The sequence below is a fragment of the Rhopalosiphum padi genome, chromosome 1 (genome assembly GCF_020882245.1).
Source record: "Rhopalosiphum padi isolate XX-2018 chromosome 1, ASM2088224v1, whole genome shotgun sequence".
Taxonomy (NCBI): Eukaryota; Metazoa; Arthropoda; class Insecta; order Hemiptera; family Aphididae; genus Rhopalosiphum; species Rhopalosiphum padi.
In genome coordinates this window covers 44543743-44564497 of record NC_083597.1, presented here as the reverse complement: position 1 = coordinate 44564497, position 20755 = coordinate 44543743, and the positions used below count along the sequence as shown (strand labels likewise).

At 31.1% G+C, this 20755-nt stretch overlaps 1 protein-coding gene across 2 annotated transcripts in view; it reads right to left on the bottom strand.

The window, feature by feature from the left end:
• The window catches only part of LOC132919639 (discoidin domain-containing receptor 2-like), a 214292-nt gene that overhangs the window by 23318 nt on the left and 170219 nt on the right, over positions 1-20755 (bottom strand). For both annotated transcript variants that reach the window (XM_060981381.1, XM_060981392.1), the window contains one exon: positions 3281-3451. In XM_060981381.1, the coding sequence (XP_060837364.1) occupies positions 3281-3451 (171 nt within the window). The remainder of the gene's footprint in view (positions 1-3280; positions 3452-20755) is intronic.

Sequence of the window (20755 nt, the reverse complement as noted above, 5' to 3'; positions counted from 1 at the left end):
TGTGAGTTTATATTTAAATATTTTGAACGCGTTTTGTGATTAATTCTACCAATTAAATTTCCACTCACGCAGCCGCGAACTTCCGTATTAGACTCAACGTCGACGATTAATATGTAAGCTCTTGTTGGTCAAATTGAAGATATAATTTTTTTCTTTTTGTTACCAATTCTTAAATTAATTTGTTGTAACTTTTAATGGCTCATTGTTAAGTTAAGTTAATCCCTTTATGTCCTCGTACTTTTATCTATTCATAACATGATTTAAGTCATATTGTACCTTGACCTCGGTATTTTTCTTATGACATATTATACTTCAACATTTCCTTCAATTATTATTGTAAGAACCAATCGTGTATTGAAATAATATTATATCCAAGAATTTTATATTATCTGTATTGAATGCATTGCCATGATATTGCCGATTTTATTTTATTCAGTATTTCTGTTTAATACCTCTAACATGGATATTCTTTCAGCAAACGGGATCATTATAACAGTTTTATAAAGCACCACATATTTATGGTCTCAAGCTTACTTTTTTATACTGAGCTAATTATCCACCATTATTTTGCAGCTATAAACAATGTCACGTACCACATTTGATTGTTTAAAATTTCATTTTTACATACATATTGACGTATTAGTATTATAGTGAATGAATAGTTTTTACCTTTGAAGGCTCTTTTCACCTATGCAATCATAAATACTATAATAATTTTTCTGAGGCTATTCTCTGAAATACTATTACCTAAGTGTTTACAATATACTATTCTTAACTTATTCAATCGCTTTGTTTCCTCCGCGTATATTAAACAAATAAAAACAAAACTATTTTAATATAAAATAATAGATTATAAAAATTTAAATTTAGTTAATAAAATATACATATTTAGGTACTGTTTGTATTATATTAACCGGATATTTGTAAATATTTAAAATTAATATTAAACATTTTCTATTTTATTTTAGTACTTTTTTTTTTTTCATTATTTTCAAATTGTATAGGATAATATTCGGTATTCTTACCACTTATATTTCTTAACGTGTTATTCCATACTTTTTAAAATATCCGGGTATAATATAAGCTCAAATGTGTTGTATAATTTATTATATTCACTGTGTAATCTTAGAGAGCATAATATTATAACATACGTTATATTATACTATAACGTATTATACATAAATATTATATTATGCAGTGTACATACAATAGAATTTTCTATTATAGAGTTTTGACTCCGTCTAAATTATTAAAATAATATACGATGCACTGCAGCGTAAACACGAAGGAATTCAAAGAAACATTTAATGAAAACAGTCTTTAAATCATAGAATAAAGCATACTATTCAAAATATAGTATACGTAAGGAATGATAGAATTTTAAGCCAAACGTGTTGATTAAAACCTATTACAACTACTTCTAAAGAGATACAATATTAGGTAATATTAGATCTTCCCGGTTACGACATTACAGCATCATAATATTATCATACCATACACGATACACGTATAATAATAAAATCTTTTGGGCGGCATTTGGGTCCGTTATTTAGAAAGTGCTATCTTTATATGACGGAAGACGGTATTATAATATATTATTTTATTTAATAATAACACTGCAAAGAGAATCGTTTTATTTTTCTTCTTTTCCTTCGTCGGCAACCCGTCAATTACCCTAAAGCCCGGTGGTTCCGGAACCACACGGATCCCAATAACTGTAAAAGCCAAAAAATTCCGCGACTTTTTTTTTTTTACGTCATATCACAATAATACACAAACGTTCGACGTCGGAAAACTTCTCAAAATACGTTTCTTATGGTAATATTATTCTTGCGTAGGTACGCGCAAAGCGACGGCGGCGCTCGAAAATAATAACGCGGTCTTCATCGTTGACGTTTTAGGCTCCGTGTGGTTATGCAATCTGCACGTTGATTTATACCGTAGTGAGTCGGGCGCCAGTGGCGGGCACCGCTTTTTGCCTTTGAGTGTATGTTTATAATATGTATAGATGTATATAACTCGTGAATGCGAACCGTCGAAATAATTTGCGACGTTCGTCTCTGCCGCGGTTCGAGTTAATAAGATTTAACCATATAATGCGTATCTCGGCCGAATGCCGTTTCGGGAGCGGTGGCGTACGCGAATTTCTAATTCTGCGTATAACTCTTCTGAACGAGTTCTATATTACGTACATCTGTACCACTGTTGCAGTGTGTTGTTCGTGCCGTTATTATTATTATTATTTACTGTATAACGTCAACGGGATACGGATAATTCGGCTGTAGCGGCGCAACAAAAAAAATAGAATAGAATAGACTATAATATACGTAATAAATATACCTATTAAGACCACCGAATATATTATAATGCCACGTACAAACATGTTTTATAATAACGAGTCCAAGTCTCGGCAGTCGGTGGCTTATTGATATTTATAGTATATAATAGGCATGTGCATCAGTTTGTTTATATTGCCACGATTACATATTATAATAAATCTTCATAATAATTCTCTATTATTTATACAAATATTATATTTTTATTAAAAAAATAAATTTATAGCGCAGATCGAGCGCGAGTAAAATATTCAATATTATTAAATGCTTTTCATTTGCAATTGAATATTATTGATATCTAATGCATTATTTTCTAATGCGCTATCGGTTAGATTTAAATCAGTTTGCAGCAACATTGTATAAATCCATATTTTGAAATTAATATCACAAGCTTTGGTAAACTTTATTTTTTTTAAATAAAAATTCAAAAAGAACATTCAAAGTAGCTTACCAATTACTTACCTACCCAGTGCCCATAAACTATTAGGGCTATGTTTGTATTATTATTATTATTATTATCATATTTATGGTGGAAAAACATTATCTTCTTACAGTTTAATGTGACAAAATATAAAGAATATAAACACCGTGAAATGAAGTTACTTTGATAATCCATTTATTTACATCTTTACATTGATAATACCAGTTAGTTATGAGCTTAGTTTATTTAATAAAACGAATGGGCAGGTACCATAATTGGGTTATTGATATATTTTACTTATCAAAATTTGTTTGTAAATTATTATTTCATATACACCATATTATTTTTTTCGAAAACTAAGCTCTGTATAAAGTAAATACATTTGGAAGTAAAAATGATTGCGCTTAAGTATTCCAAAAATATATTGATACTAAGGCTGTTTAAATCTATAGTAAACGAAAATAATTTGTTTTGAATATTATGAAATACATATATTTTTAACGTAAATATGAATAATACTCACTGAGAGGCTTATGGAATTGCAAATCGAACTGTAAGAAATCATCTGCTCCGTACAAACTGTCGGTCAGCATTCCCAGACCACCTGTCATGAGTGATCGTGCCATGTCTCCATCATAACTGATGTCTTCGAATTCGGTGTCGGCTCTGGGCGCAACATAATTCACTACACTCTCTAAAAAATAAAAACCAATATGATTAATAAATGTACACAGTAGCTAAATAATGTACAATATTTATTTATAAATATTTAATAGTGTAAAGGGATGATATTTTTAAATTATTTAATCACACAACATTTTATAGAACAAACATGTGCGAAATATATAAATTCACCACAAGTATACTTTTAAAATATTTCTATTATTTATTAATTTATTACAATAACTGATAAATACATGACTTTATGATATTATAAGTTATTATTTTATGGACTTTGAAGTACATTAGTTTAAAGTATTTAACAGACTACTATTTTAGATTAGTCTAAAGATACATACACATAATTTCAACCACGCCAATAATATTATTTAAAATAAAATTCAAATTCAAATTTTATTCTACAAAATAATTTTTTAGATGTCAACAAATATACTTCTATTAAAGTAAATAGTTAAGTGCTCATAGTCATAATATTATATTTACTTTTATACAGACACTAAATCAATATTATACAACTTTTAGAAAAATTGTTAATATTATATAGAAAATTTCTTGTGGGGAGATTTTTAAGGAGAACCAGTAATCGAATCAAACACCCCCAATCCCATGAATAAGCATTTATCAGTAACGTTTTTTAGATAATTTTAACATTCGGACGAAAGAAACAAATATTTGGGTTACAGCCACGTATTATACACACACACATATATATATATATATATTTATTTGTATGAATATTATATAAACGCGCGTGAAAGTAGTACACTGCGTATTATAGGCGGTGGTAAAGTTTTGGTCATAATGGAGTGTCAGCGCGGGAGCGAAAGTTCGGCGCGTTCATAATAGACACGCCAGTTTCTGATCCCCTCCCCCACAGCCATCTCTTTGCGCGCAAGAACTGCGGCCAAACGACGGGGGCGGGCATTTTGTATTGCGAAACATAAGCCCGGACTTCCGGTCGGTAAACATTAAGCAAAACAAACTTCTGCAGCACCGACTGGTTTAGCATTTGTAAATGGCACGTTTCAATGGAGAGTTGAGTCTGATACATATATATATACACACACACACACTTTGTACGCGTCGGCGATGAAGAGAAGTCGACGAGTTAATGCACCGGCACGAGTAGTAAAGTGTAGGCACATCTTAAGCCCGCCGGATCCCGCGCGGACGTTTCCGGTAAGATTAGGTCGACACGTGGATATAACTATATATATATATATATATAATATTATCATCGTAACTCACAATAATAAGTACATCGATTGTCTGCATTACGATTAAACTAATTCTATCTATGCGTACCTATAGTTGTGTCACTGAGATGACCAATACACCAAATCGACGGAGTTTGAAAATTTAAAAAACAAAAAAATCAACTGTGACAAAGTTTCTTCACACAAGTCGTTTATTTCGATACATAATTATTATTAACTAATATCTGTAGGTCTTGCTCTGAACAATTGGAAAAATTATATTATAATAATAATATTATATACAAAATGATTCTTCGAAAATTCTCACCCCTCCCCCCACGCGTACATTAAATATAATTTTAAGAATTTTTAGGATTTTTTTTTTAAGATTTGAAAATAAGTCATCAACTGTATATAACTGTCTATTAAAATGTTGTAGTTTGTAAAAAGCGTCCGAGTATAGTTACTTAACTAAATTTAAATTCTTTCTTAAGGTTCTTTGGCACCACTTTTTACCTTTAAATTAATATTATTATAATATTATCAAAATGGTTAGATTTTCGATTATTTTCTAACATCACAGTGTCCCATGTAAGCCTTATGGTTCACGTAATGCCGTAATATTATACAACAACTATTCGATAGCGCGATTAAGTTCTTATTAAAATGGCAAGGTATTCAAATAGTTTTACATACTCATTCAATTGTGTTTTATTTTGGGGATAAATTTGCAAAAATTTGAACACGGACTACACGATTTACACGGAAAATACGTTAATAGTTAAATACATTGTATCTTTAGATACAACACATTGTATAAAAATTAAAAATACATTTTCTATTTAATAATATAAGGTAGAAAAAAATGGGATTTCTCACGAAAAACACGGTATATTATAAATAAACTATATAATAATGTAATATGAGAAGCAACGTGATTTTCGACAAATTAAGCACATACGTTTTCGTCAGAAATTCGATCATACGAGCGTATAAAAGCCAAAAGGTGATCGTGTTTGAATCAATTCGTTGCCCCTGTATTTCTATCCGTGTGATTATATGCTCACCACAAATGTTTACTTGATTCAACAAGGCACGAGATAAATAATATTGCTATTATTATTTATTGAATCATTTGTTTTCAGCTACTGTGGCAGCAGCCACTGCTTACGTCTGCATTTCTTGTTACACAGTCTGTTACGATACGATACGCTTAAACGCGTGATTTGCATCCACGCGATTTTAACGCAAGTAAATATCCAATTAATATAATGGTCGCGATCGAAAAGGTCGGACGATATAACGCAGAAACAGTAAGTTGCAAAACATGGTCAAAACTCTACATAAATCAAGCAAAGGAAAAAAAACAATCTCTTGAACCTAGATTTTACGAACATTTTTTATGTTAATAACTATTATTTTATTAATTATATAATAACATTTGTATTGATCATCGTGCTATATGCTGATGTCCTTATTTTATGTACATAACAACAAGTGATTTTGTTTTGAAATATATATTTTTTATAAACATAATACATTTTTCAAATTATAAAAATATTTTTATTGTTAAGCACGATAATACATTTTAAGGACAAAAAATAAACATCTCATGTTAATACTAAAAGTAATAAAATAAATTAAAAATAAAAGATCTTTTTAATCGATGCATTAACTTAAATAAATAACATAAAATAATAAGAATAGCTAAAATTATATTTCTAAATAATTCAACTTCAATAAAAAAGTATGGGCTGTAATAAAAATAGCTTAATATGTATTATATAAATTAAATTTTCATAATTTTTTTTTATTTTTGGTAGTGGTACATAAAAATGCATTAAATATTTCCTTGCATTCATTTCGTCTTCTACACTGTACCAATATTAAATAGATAGGCGATAACACTATTACAATTTACAATACAAAACGTATAATATAATAATAATTTGTTTATTGATACTGGTATTACTATCAAAACTAAAATTAGTTGTAATATTCCTATTCTAACTTTGAAATAAATACATTTGGAATTTATTATTGTAATTAAAATAGCCGTGTGCCCGTGTAGATATTAATTGTGACATCATAAATACTATTTACCATAATATTATTATTCTCAAATTTACCAAATACGTAAATAAGATAGTAATAAAAATTTAATTCAGGTAACCAAACAAAATCAAAATAATTGTATGGATTTAGAGAGAATCGAGAAATCTACTGGTTTTGAAACAATAAATATTATACGGAATTCTCAAATTCGCTTATTAATATTTGGTCAAAAATAATAATATAATATAGCATCTATTTATGTAAGAAATAGTTAAGTCTTTGAAACAGTATCTTTTTGAATTTCTCAGTAGTTTTCGAGAAAAACAAGAAATTAAAAACTGCGAATTAAATAACTTCATCATAATAAGCTTAGTTTTTGGCCATTTTTGGGTAATTTGATATCCATCCAAGCGAACATAAAATGTTTTATTTAAACAGATTCTTTTGAAATATTTAAAAGCGTACCACCATTATCTAAAAAGAACATCTTATTTTGTAAAGACGCGAACATTTTTAGGGTTATTTCAAAATGGGTTAATCGGCGTGTACATTTCTTATTACAAAAATTTCGATCACATCAAAATGTGTTTGAATATTTAACAGTAGTTGTAATATTATAATGATAATTAAACGAACAAATATTTTCAGAAACGTACTGTAGTTGAAAATCAAATATTGCGCCCTAATTAGAATTTGGACAATGGTGTAGCCTACTATCGTTTACTGACGTCCAAAAACGTCTATCACCCGTTGTTTTGTTGAATCCCCACTAGGCCACATCGTCATGACCATCGTCGTTGCTGTCATCAACGAATTTACGGTGTCACCTGTACAATTATTGTCCACGGAGTCCTGACCAAATTAATCAACTTCGAAGTTCGGCGTACGGTAAACAGTAATGCGCCGGCGTAAGTGGGTACCTGGGCGTTAAGCATTACTACCAAACTTCTCCACACGTTCAACGACCGTGTATAAGTCTTTACGCATTAGCTCCGATGATCTCTCACAGCCCCCCTCCCCACAGCTGTACACACGTTTCGCGAACTTCTCACAAAACTATTTGCTCTATCTCTATCTCGCTTTCTCTCTGTTCTGTACGTCTGTCTGTCTTTATCTCTGTCGAGCTTAATATAATAATATATAACATAAAGAGTTTGCGTGTGCCGAGCGCGTAAGAAGTTCGAACACGAAACAAGTATGTTTATTTATCAAGTACAGTATAAGTTTGGTGTACATAGTTTACTACCGTCTCAGCTGCTGATTGATTGATACGTCGTTTCCGGGGTGTGCAGGCCAATTCCGGACAAGATATTGCGGAACGAGAGCGCTGCTAGCACTCGATGGACTGGGAAACGAAGAAAAATACTTCATAACCTTTAAAGTTGTATCATAGATCACACTGTGATGGATTTCTGACGCTTTGCACACCGTTTTATACGTGGCAAATAATATTATGCGATACAGTTCATAAACATACATACATGTAGTTACAAATTATTTTCTAAATTTTATATCACCGATAAATTGGCCATAGTGGTCTTTGCATGTGGTCAACTAGGTTTCGCGTACGTTTAAAGTTATATAAATTAAATTAAAACGCTCCTTTGTTTATAACATGCAATGATAATAATATTATCTAAGGGGAAAAACAAAAACGTATTGTTAAAAATTAAAAAATAATTATAAATAATATAATATTACCTATACAATACTACGAAACAAGAAAGTATACTTTTGCTAGTGGTTATAAAATTATATTTTAATAAAATAACTATTAAATACATTATACTTATATGTTTATAATATAATTTTAATATTTAAAGTGAATTATAATTAACCACATTGTCTGAGTCAAGCGTTAAAATTACAAGAATATTAAAAATTCTAAGTAATGAGAAAACTTAAAAATCATTTAATGACTTGTATACCTTCTTTATTAAATATTGTCTGCCAATAATAAAGGGAACTAAAATTACATTTCTCAAAAAAAATAATAGTGTGTATTGTCTTATCTCATGTATAAAAAAAAGTGTTTCATATTTTCTTTTGTTTGTCGTAAATAATTAAAAAATGAAAATTCTTAGTGAAATGCCTTATCCTTTGTTCGTCATTTTATTTCTTAGCAGAACAAGTAAATTCACAAAGGTGCACTGTTATATTATTAACTAATCCTCATACAAAAAAAAAAAAACTATAGTAAACAGTTTTTGACTTTTTACTTGAATTAATTTGTATTGTCCTCGTGAAAAGTAAAAATAACTTTTCAGCAAAACTGAAATAAACCTGCTTAGTATATTTGAATTTAATTTTTGTACGCCCAGTTAACACATTTGAAAGCAATACACGATATTAACACACAATGATACTTTGAATATTTTAAAACGTATCCGTGTTATTTTGTGCAATAATAATAACATTATATTTTACCTTTTAAAACATCACAAACCCTTTGTATTCAGTTAACGTTCAGTACGTATTGCCAGTTATAATCTGGCATTCAAGTGCGTTCGAAACTTAGATGTTTGTTCGAGATACCCAATACCTCTGATTCATTATTTACAACAATTGATTAGTTCTAAAGCAGCTTATTTTGGTTCAAGAAATGTCTACCGCGGGTGTACCGCCGGTTCCAGGTGTTACGGTTCAGATTATAGTGATAAAAGTTTTAACATTAACGGACATCTAGGCACATAGTCTCTGATTAATTATGTACAAGTTTTGGAGATAATAGTTAATTCAAATCAATTTTCACTTTACTAAAGTACTTGGAAATTATAACTTTACATAATAATATATTATTATTATATATTTATTACGTCGCGCCTTTATACTTTGAGCTCAATAGTTGATAGTTGCACATTTCTGTTTGATGCAACATAATTGCAATGATTGCCGGTAAACATATTTTAAATAACAATAATTCAAAGAAGCTATTAAAATTGTTTACTTTGCGTATATGCGCTAAAGGAGAGCAGGTTGTATACTTACAACACGAGCAAAATATAAAGGACAACGGAATAGGTATAGACACGTTATGATATGTACGATATTGATGCGACGCTAAGTCTAAAAATAAACAAATTCAATGTATTACGATTATCCGGTGTAAACGTTGAAAACTTAAATGTTATTATTATAAAATATACGAATATGATTTAATAACTACGTTTGAGTTTTCAGGTGAGTACGTTTTCTGCGAATAAAAAGTACTTTTTGTCTGGTCACTCGTCTAAACCACAGCGACAAGAATTTTCATTAAAATTATAATAATAAATGAAATCTTTAAACGAATATCATCTACAGCAGCGAGAAGGTTATTATATATTATACGATGTTCATTTGAAACGCCGCGAAAAAAACGTAGAGTTTAAGCAGCGCCATCGCAGCAGTGTCGTTAAAACTGGAAAGAGAAAAAAAATTGCTCAAACTTTACAGATTTAACGCTCGAATATTATAAGAAGCAGCCCGAGGGATGGTATACAACACACGCACGCGGATTAGGTAGACGCTTGACACTATGCAACCGAGTAGATGCACGCTAACGCACATTTATACACACTTGTTAGTTGTCGGTGTAGAGGGGCTCGTTTATCCCATAACCAACCCTTTTAACTACCACTCGAAACTACTAATTAATAATAATTATCCTTTTGTCGTAGTTGCGAAATCGTTAGAAATATGTAAAAAAAAAAATGAGATATGTACTTAATAATGTATTGTGAATACTGTTGAATTATACGATATAGACGATTTTGGTTATGAACTCAAAATTATTTATATATAATCAACCGTTATAAATATTATTATGATTATATTATATAAAGCGATTTGCTACAGTATAATAATGTTATATTAATCATACCTAAACCATAGTTCGTAAAATATATATACGTTTCACAGCTGCGTTTCAACTTGTAGACATTTTTTCCCGACGAAGATTTTTTTAATCTGCTTCAATCACTTTAACTAAATACATATACAAATATCTAATAAACTCATAAAACAGCATTATCATATGATATTGAAACGATGTACGCATATTCAAACGATTATATTATAATATAGTAATAACAATCCATTAAGCTTTACAACATTCGATTCCAAGAAAACTGACTTAGGACCTTCGAGGACCCTTGAATCTCAGTGCACGCTTTCAACATGACTTTTACTTTGTTGCCGTATGCTGTTAAATAATTTATCTGCAGGTATCTCGTAAAACGTATAAAATTATTTTAATCCAAGCATTTTCATCAATAAAATCATATGTAACACGGCGTCCTGAATATGCAATTTAGGTACACTGTTTTCGATGATCCATAACACTAATAATATTATGAAGACATTTGTATGGTAAAATCTTATTTCACGGTGTGACATAATAATCTCTTTTTGATTTGATAAATTTATGCAGATTTAGGCCGGGAAACATTTTTCGTTCAAAAAACTCGAAGCGTTGTCTATATTTTATAATAATATACGCATTAATTGGAGTACGATGCGTATTATACCATCCTCGTACAACAATAATAATAATTATGTTACACAATGGTAAACATACTTGCCAGCAGCGGTGAATCTAATCAATATTTATAAATTCAATATACCTAATAATATGATAATATAATAATAACTAATTACCATAATGTTGTCAATTATATTATGATATGTAACATCACTGCCACGGGCACACACACACTTGTGTATAATATAGGGGCGATGACAAGACCGTAACAGGTAAATGTATCAGCAGGGTGGTATAATATATGTGGTATCGTGTGCGGGAAGAAAGGTCCGCGGGGGGCCGTGTGTCGGACCGGACCCGTGTAGCGGTCAAAAGTCTCGCGAGCGTCGTAAATTCGGCTGGAAATATATATACACACAGCCGGGACTCGGTCGCTTTCGGCACGTGTTTTACAATGGCCCTCTGGGGCGACTCCGGCTTTGCGGGTAGGGGGATGACGCGATTGGATGCATTTACTATGGCTGCGGGGTACACGCGGCGGATCTGGCGTATAATATTTCCGAACGATGGGCCGGCCGTATTGTACATAATATATGATAATATTATAGCTTATGCGCGATGTAATAATATAATTTTCCGGTCCGAATTCAAAGTCCATGGCCGTACAGTGCAACAAAAGATAAAAAAAAAAAAAAAACGATACCCATCCCGCCTCGCGCATACCCACTATTATACGAATACAGTGTAAACCGAGCGAGAGAATAATAGTATGACGTGCCAGTAGCGCTAGTCCCTCTTTCGCAGATCGTATAATTCTTCATTACCCCTCTGCGCGTCGTCCGCCGACCACGAGTATCGTGCCGACATCCGCACATATTATTATTTAGATATACTATACTGCGTACGTATGTATATTGTATACGAAACACGTTAAAACTCGACCGGTGGCGCCGAAATTATCCCCACCGGTCGTGTTTACACGGCCAAGCTTTTAGCCACCGCAATACGTTATCGATACCAACGACCAGCAAAGGATTACATAATACGTTAATATTATAATAGTATTGTTATGACGATGATAGTATAATATATGCGCGTACGTCGGCTCGGCGGCGCCCGTAATGAAATAGTTACGACGGTATTCGGGTGTTTACGCCAATATTAAACTATATTACGATTATAGTACTATCGCAGGTACACTCACTGTTATAGCGATATAGTGTACATAGCATCTAGGCACTGTAGTTATATATTATGACGTTGCGAACAATCTATTAATGGCGGAGTAGTAGCGTATATATTTTCCTATTATGTGAATTAACTGACCTGGCTCCGCCTGAAAGATATATGGCGCAAAATAAATTATCAAACTCAAAATAAATGTCAACAGAATTTTTTCTTTGAAATCATAGAACGTACTAACGTATTAGTATCGCGTATTTATTATTATAGTAATATAATATATTTTGTTGTGACCACTGGTGAAAAAAAATAAAACAGATAAGAAGTTAACTTGATGCGGTGAACTCGCATTTTAAAGGAATTCATAAGAAATAAAAACTCTGAATTTCGTACTTTTTAATCAAGCAATCAACCACACCCAGCCCATTATAGAAGGTGTCAAGTTTGTAAAGACCTTCAAATATTCTGCCAAACGTCTTCATCCAAAACCACTTATTTCCAGGAACTGAAATCAAAAACTGATAACTTCGTAACACTAAGCATTCTACAAGGAATTCAACACATCATCTCGCATTAAATTTACTCAACTGTAAAATCAAATGCAAATCAAAACTACGCCCTCGCAAACTCCATAGGAAATGATTCTGATTCTGATTCACAAAAATCAATAAACACGAAATCCCAAAATCTTACATATCTTGTATAAGCAGTTGGTTGAAGACTATCAATTAACAAAATGTTCAGTCAAAATCACAAATAACGCTTCTCTCCTTTAAAAAAATCCAGGGCATCCACTTAAACGTGTAAACAAGAATTAATGACTTCCTATATTTATTTTTATAATTATATAATACATTTTATATATTATAATATTTAATTTACTTATTATACATATTTGTATGTACATAGCATAGCATGTTCATTATAAATTAATCTTAAATTGTAACTAAAAATAACAATAATAAAAAGAAAAAAATATAAACATACACGATATTGATATACTATCAAAAATAAACCAAAAATATGATTCAATTGGTGACGTTTATTAGTAACAAATAAAATAAAATAAATTTTTTACTTGATTGATAAACAAAAAAAATCTGAAATTCATAAGATATTTGAACAGTATTATCTATATTCTATAGTATACATATTCCTTCACTATCCAAAATATACTTGTATTCTTATTACATATTTTTATTCAGTAGTACGATCAAACATTTTGAGATCATATTTTAATTTGAAAATAAGCAATATTTTTGTTGCTAAGATGTAGTTTTTCGAACTTGTATTTATAAAAATGGTAATTAATTGTTTTTTTCTATAACTACAACCACACATAGTTTGCAGTAAAGACCCTGTGGTTCAAACTAAAATATTAAAGTAATTTAACTGAATATTATATTTTACCATCGTTAATTAATTCAATTTTAACGATTTTAAACAAAAATTAGATATACAATAAAACACAGTTTAAACTTAATTTATGTAAATAGTAATGCCTTCACATCGCGTCGTTCTTAGATCTACATCTGAACTCACCGGTACAGCCACAGACTTAAACGATATAATACATTAATTGTGTTTATATGCCCTTAATTTTGATTATATTCTGTGACCTTTGTGGCTTTGTATCGCAGAATTCAAATCGTACAGTTGGTTAAATATTTGTACGCAAGCGCTCATTAAACGTGAGAAGTATGCGCTGCAAACTTTACACCGAACAACTGTTATTGTAAATGTGAATCAAACATGTATATATATAAATACATTATAAATTGTCTACTCGAGACGTAACTCAAATTAATAGTTAAATACGCGTTTTGATATTATATTTCCGAGAAAGTTTAGTAGTAAAACGGTCGGTAGGTGTAGGTGTGGTATACCAAACGGAATAAGAATAGAGTTAAATATCTTGAAATTAAGTCTTTCATATCATTAGTATATTGTTTGATGTCAGTACTTTTTGTCTTTTGATAATAAGGCGAATTTAAATCAGTGACAATATTAAAATTTAATAGGTACTACAGACATATTTTGTTATTGTTTCAACCTATTTTTTCGCATAAAATATAAATATCTGATAATTATAACAATAGTAGTTTCAATTTATATTATTTTTAAATAATATTAGATTAACAAAAAAATTAAAAACCCTATTTGGTTTTTTATTTAATTAACAAATCATTAGAGATGTAAATCATACAAATAAATATCTAGGCCGTCTATCGTTCCTATAAACGCTATTAATTATTATTCCATAGATACTATGCTATAAAAACTAAAAAACTACAACCATACAAATTTAATATAAACCCAAGTTTTTTTAACGAATGTTTAACACAATTAACACAATGCAACTGTAAAGTACATTTTAATTAAATATGATTGTCTGTGTCTCATACAATATAATACGAGAGAGCATTATAGGTACTTATATTTAAATAAAAAATAATCGGATCTAATATTAAGATTGTCTTTTATATCGATAGTTTCGTCGAGTCAATAGTGAGGTATATTAGACGTCAAAGTAAATGTTTTATAAATAAATCACCATATATACCAGTATAAAAATATCAGTTTATCGATTGCAAAATGCAATATACTTATTATATAGCTACGATTGATGACGATGTAAATGATATTATGTTGTACGCGTACTTTCAGCGTATTATTTGAAGTACCTACCACTGTGGTCTCGAACCATTGAATAATTGATCGTTTTTCCTATCAAAACTATTGGGTTTATATCGTAGGTTTACGACTATGCGTATATAAAAACGGCTAGTTTCTGTGTTAAGTTTATGGACGGGCAATCCGCTAACAAGAACTAACTTCTCGGAACGGACGTCGAAAAGTAATGTGACCAGTGAAAGTTTAGTGAATACGTGACTTTGGTCTTTGATAATCCGTTTTAGATAAATATATTATTATGCAGCGCATATACGCGCATACAATATTATGTATACATATAACGCTCACACCACCGTTCAGATCGCGAACGATTATTAATAGTATGTTATGTATGTTATGTTATGTTATGTAATAGTATGTTCAGTGTCTTATACGCGTGTAGATATAGTTATACATTATTACTAAAATATTTTGTTCTGTATTGTATGAACAATGAACGCGAGTCAACGTAAATTTCATGGGCTCAAAATCAAAATACGTTATTTTAAAATATAAAATTTTTAGAGATCAATTCTAAACTGCAGACTGTAATATCATCTTTAACAAAATATAATATTTGATGTTGTACAAATAAAAAAAAATAACCAAGTTTTTGTTCTGCATCAAATCTTGAAATTTGTTTTTGGTCTAAGTAAAACTTATAATACACAGAATACGATAATGCAAGACATTTCAGTTAAGAACAGTAAAACATTTTTATAGTTCATTTTTTTTTCACATAATAAGAACTTTTTTTTCTGATGTATGTTTTACTCTGACATAATACCAACTACCAACCCTAAAATAATAAATAATATAGCGTTGGTTATTTTTAACAGATACTTATTTTATAATTTATAAATAATTGTAAATCATGTGGTTTTTATTTGTAAGACATAATTAAGCCACTATCCCCTCACCAACATAGGTGAGTGGGTATAAGTGAAATTTGTGATTTTTTCGTCAATAAATTAACAATAATAATTAGTATTATCAAAGAATAGAATAATAATTAAGTATCACATATAACAGACAATTTCTATTTTTTAGTCGTGTTATATAATAATACAAAGTCGAAAGAACAACATCTTAAAACGCGACGATAAGCTATGATACTTTTATTAGTATTATATAATGAAATATATAGGTATTATCCCGAGATCAGGACATCCGAATAGGGTGAGGGACGAAGATAAATAATAAAAAAAAAATTACGTCAATATAATACGGACGCAGCGATATTATTGCCTATTATAATATTATTATAAATCGTATTGTACAGCGCGTGGGTACGAGACAATAATAATTTCGCGGACTCGTGGAAATACGTCAATATATACGTATATAATTATACGCATAGCAACGACTGCGACGGAATAAAAGTGAATTCATCTGTCGGATTTGCCGGGGGGGTATTTAACGGGGGCGATTTGACGAGCTAATATATACGACGTGATTGTGGGGGACAGGCGCGCATTATAATAACAATAAATGTTTCGATTAGAGAATAATATTATACGCGCAGCACTGGCGATACTCGTGGGCGTAGGCGTCTGTCACTATACTATGGTAGTGGTAGTGGTGGTAGTGGTGGTGGTGGTGGTGGTGGTGGTGGTGGTGGTGGTGGCGACGATCATGACAATGATGACGACGGCGGCGGCGGCGATGTGAATGATAATAATAATAATAACGTGATACGATATTAATCGGCGACGGGCAACGTCGTCGTGACAGATGATACCGTACACACACGCCGATATACGTGACTTTGGACGCGGATAACCGCTTTAGCCGGTACTGAGCGTGTGTGTACGACGTGCGTCTAATGATACGCACAAACACTGTGCACACTACACACGTACGATTCGTATTATATACGAACGTACGTTTTGTATATTATTGCTATTATTATATAGTGTGTGTTGTACGAGTATGTATATTTTAACCGTACGGCACTCTCGTGCGTGCGACTTACATCCCTCCGGCGGCGGTGTAAACGACTCGGTGACGGCTGCTGATGCTGTCGTCGTCATCTCGTGCGGTATGTGTACAGCGAGTGTGCGTGCCCCGACGACTGTTTATAATATACTAATAAGACGACACGCCGCCGCAGGTACTTATATATCGCAATAGTTATCATAATAATATATTACGTGTGTTACGCGTTTCAACGGCGTCTACGTACGATATGTCCGCGGAGGAGGTCGTCGTCGTCGTAGTTTCGATTATTCGACGATCGCACTCGTCAACGCAATCGTGTCCGCGGGCACGCCATTTATATAACGACGAAATATACGCGTCGTCGTACCTACCGTAGTAACATTATCGTTATATTATTATTATTGTATATAATACACGTGTGCGGCGAATGCAAATTTCCCGCCAGATTTTCTCTGCCGCCGCCGACGTTGATTTATTCCGAGCGTGTGCGCTAGACAAGCCGTCGCCGTTAACAAAGACCCCGGAGTTAATTCGCAGAACAATCGACATCTACCGCATTATAGCGTACAGGAGTATTATAATATTATGTATATATATGCGCGAGTGCCTACTAAACGCGCCGCATATATGGTTTCGAGTGGCGATGTTATTTAGCGTCCGTTTCCCACTCTTTTTGATGTATTATTATTATTATTATTATTAGTAGTAGTAGTATAATATCGTTATATGTACGATATCGTCGTATTATAATATCGTGTGCCAATTGAGAGGTGGTGGTGGCAGTGCCCTTTGACGAGACGACAATCCCGTTTGTGCACGATTTCGTATTGATTATGATAAATTACAGTCGATCGGGCCGAAATGACACCGTTCGTCGACAGAATCGAACTCTTCAATTTAGAAATATCCCATTGTTATTGCGGAATGTCTGAAGCTCGTCTGTACATGCAGACGCTTGATCCGGCCGTCGTATTATTTTAGATTAGTGGATTCTGTTTGCCAATTAAAATCTATTTGATACGTTTTTAAAATTTGTAATTATACGCCCTTTCAGTTTTCATAATTATCGTATAACGATTATTCAAAATACCGGTGTTGGCATGGTGAAAACCCTTAATTTAAATAATACTACAGTGTAAGAGTAATTTAAAATTTGTGTTAAAATATAATAAAATTATTACTAAAACACGTTACGAAAAAAAAAAATAAACATCTAATGAAAATAATAAAAACTTTTAAACAATAACTTATTACCGGCATTAAAATGAATTATACTATTCATAAAATGTAGGTATACACCTTATAATATATACATTCTTAAAATATATACAATTTAGTTTTACTAACAGGTGCGGGCAGAAACTATAGCATGAGGGCTTTATAATATAGCTCGAAATAAATAACATTTATAGTTTAATTCTGAGCTTGACGATGAAAAACTCTTAAAATTGATAGTCATCAATTACTCTGTGAAATTAAAAACTGTCAAATAACTTGAATTTTTAATACCGTAATAATATAATTTATAGATCTATACATCGTAAACAAATATAATCAAGTCTTATATCGGAATGGTAGAAATAACAATTAATATTAGAGTTGTGAAGTGTATGTAACTGCGTTAATTAATTTAAATCCGAAGTTTGTTTATTGTTAGAACTTTGTGTATTTATATATATATTGGGAAAGGTAGATAAATCAACAAAACCCGATATAAGTTTATTAAGAAATGCTATGCAAGTTGTTTGCTAGAGGCCTAACTGACTGTAGCTCAAACCGGGAATTATTTACCAACAGTGAAAGAAGAAGGGTTGATGATATTGCACCTTGAGGAACACCAGATAAAAGCACAGTTGTATTTGCGATTTAACCCAATTACGCAGTTTAACTCACTGCTGCCTATTTTGAAAATAAAAGTTGATCCAGTAGGAAATTCTCCTTCTTAAGTTCACCAAGGCCATATTTATTAATTATTTTGTATTAAAAATAATTAAACATAATTTTATTATGAATTTAGTATGGAAAATGTTCCAATTAAACTCAACACATTTAGTCAATTATGTAAATTTAATTTACAGAAAAAGTATAGCGTATGCTAATTAGTAATTTTTTATCATGACACAACAGTTATATAATATTATAGTAAGTAAATATAATCAGCATTAAAAAAAAATGTTTAATTAAATAATATATACTTAATGATGAACAAAAATTAATATCACACAATTTAAAAAATAATCTAATGGATTTTATTATAACTTTTGCTCATATCACGAAATCATAATATGATAAATACTATATTATCGCGTTAAGTATATCATATAAACACTATGCGTGTTATATCGTGTGTACTTTTTATCATAACCATCTTATTTTAATTCTTGAAAAATATAATAGAAATAAATTAAAACATTTAATAGATATATTAATTTAGAATAATCCTATTAAACTGGATTCTGTATTTATCTTGAGTATAATAATTAATTCAATAGAATTTAACATTAATCCTTAGAAACTAAATATTATTCTTTGATTGCTAAAATCATTGTCAATATATGTTAAATAGTCTCACGTTTAGTATTTAAAAATAGTGAAAAAAAATTGTTCATATGTATAATAATAAATTTTGTAACTTATCATTATTTGCTTTATACATAATAATATAATGTATATATAATTCACTAGTGGAAGAATATTCAGAATTAAAGTTTCATTAGTACAATTTGTTTCATCGGAATAAATGGAAAAAAAGTGTGAGCGTATAAATAACTTTATAACAAGCAGTTGTCTTTTATTTTGAGTCGGTAAACTTTGTCAGTAATAAGCAGACTTTTGTGCACTCTAAAGTACTTTAACACTCAAATTACAGTCTTTAAATATGGTAATGATATACCTTGTTAAAACTTATAAGTTTCGAATTTATTGTCGGACGTATAATATACACAAGTGTTTGGTTGTGATAATAACGATAACGTAGTAAATATTTGCTAATAAAGTCTTTTTCCTATCGGGTAAATATTGTTTGCGGATTGAACTTTTACGCGGACATAATAATCATCATATTTTGTTGAGCCCGCGCGTCATAGCGTTGCAAGCGTTGGTAAAATAAAACCCGAAAACCTTCAATAAACATTATCTACGCTAAGTGCAACGGCGGCAACACCCTCCACATTCCGAAATTTCTGCGAAAAAAAAATTATTTACATAATATACATATATATATTGTTACTACTGTACACGCGAGCATGTTGTAGGTTCAGGATAAAAGCACAACAGATATTATACAGATGAGATTTTTTTTTGCGTACGCAATTCTCTGCTTTGGCTTTGGCGTTCGTATACATTATAGTGATCAATTGAAAAATATACACACACACACAAATGTATACAATATATATATATATTATATATATGTATAATAAAATAAATAATTGGTCAACGGACGTTACACACAAAAACGATGACGTCGACGGGGTACAGTATACCCATGTCACATGTATAAACCATATTAAAGGTCGAAAGCGGTGATATTTCGTATTTACGGTATAGATCGACGGTGAGGTGGTAGCGTGGTGGTAAGGTGAGGCGGGAGGACCACGGGACGACGATGACGGAAGGCGGAACCGTTGCCTATTATATGCGAACGTCCGTTCAAAGGCTCCATTAGTCAACGGTCGGTGTATGTTTATGTATGTGCTTATATATATATATATAGTATATAAGCCGTATGTATGTATGTGTGTGTGTGCCAGTTACACAGTTGTAGCGAAAACGTTTATGAATATTATTCACTATATCGCCGCAAATA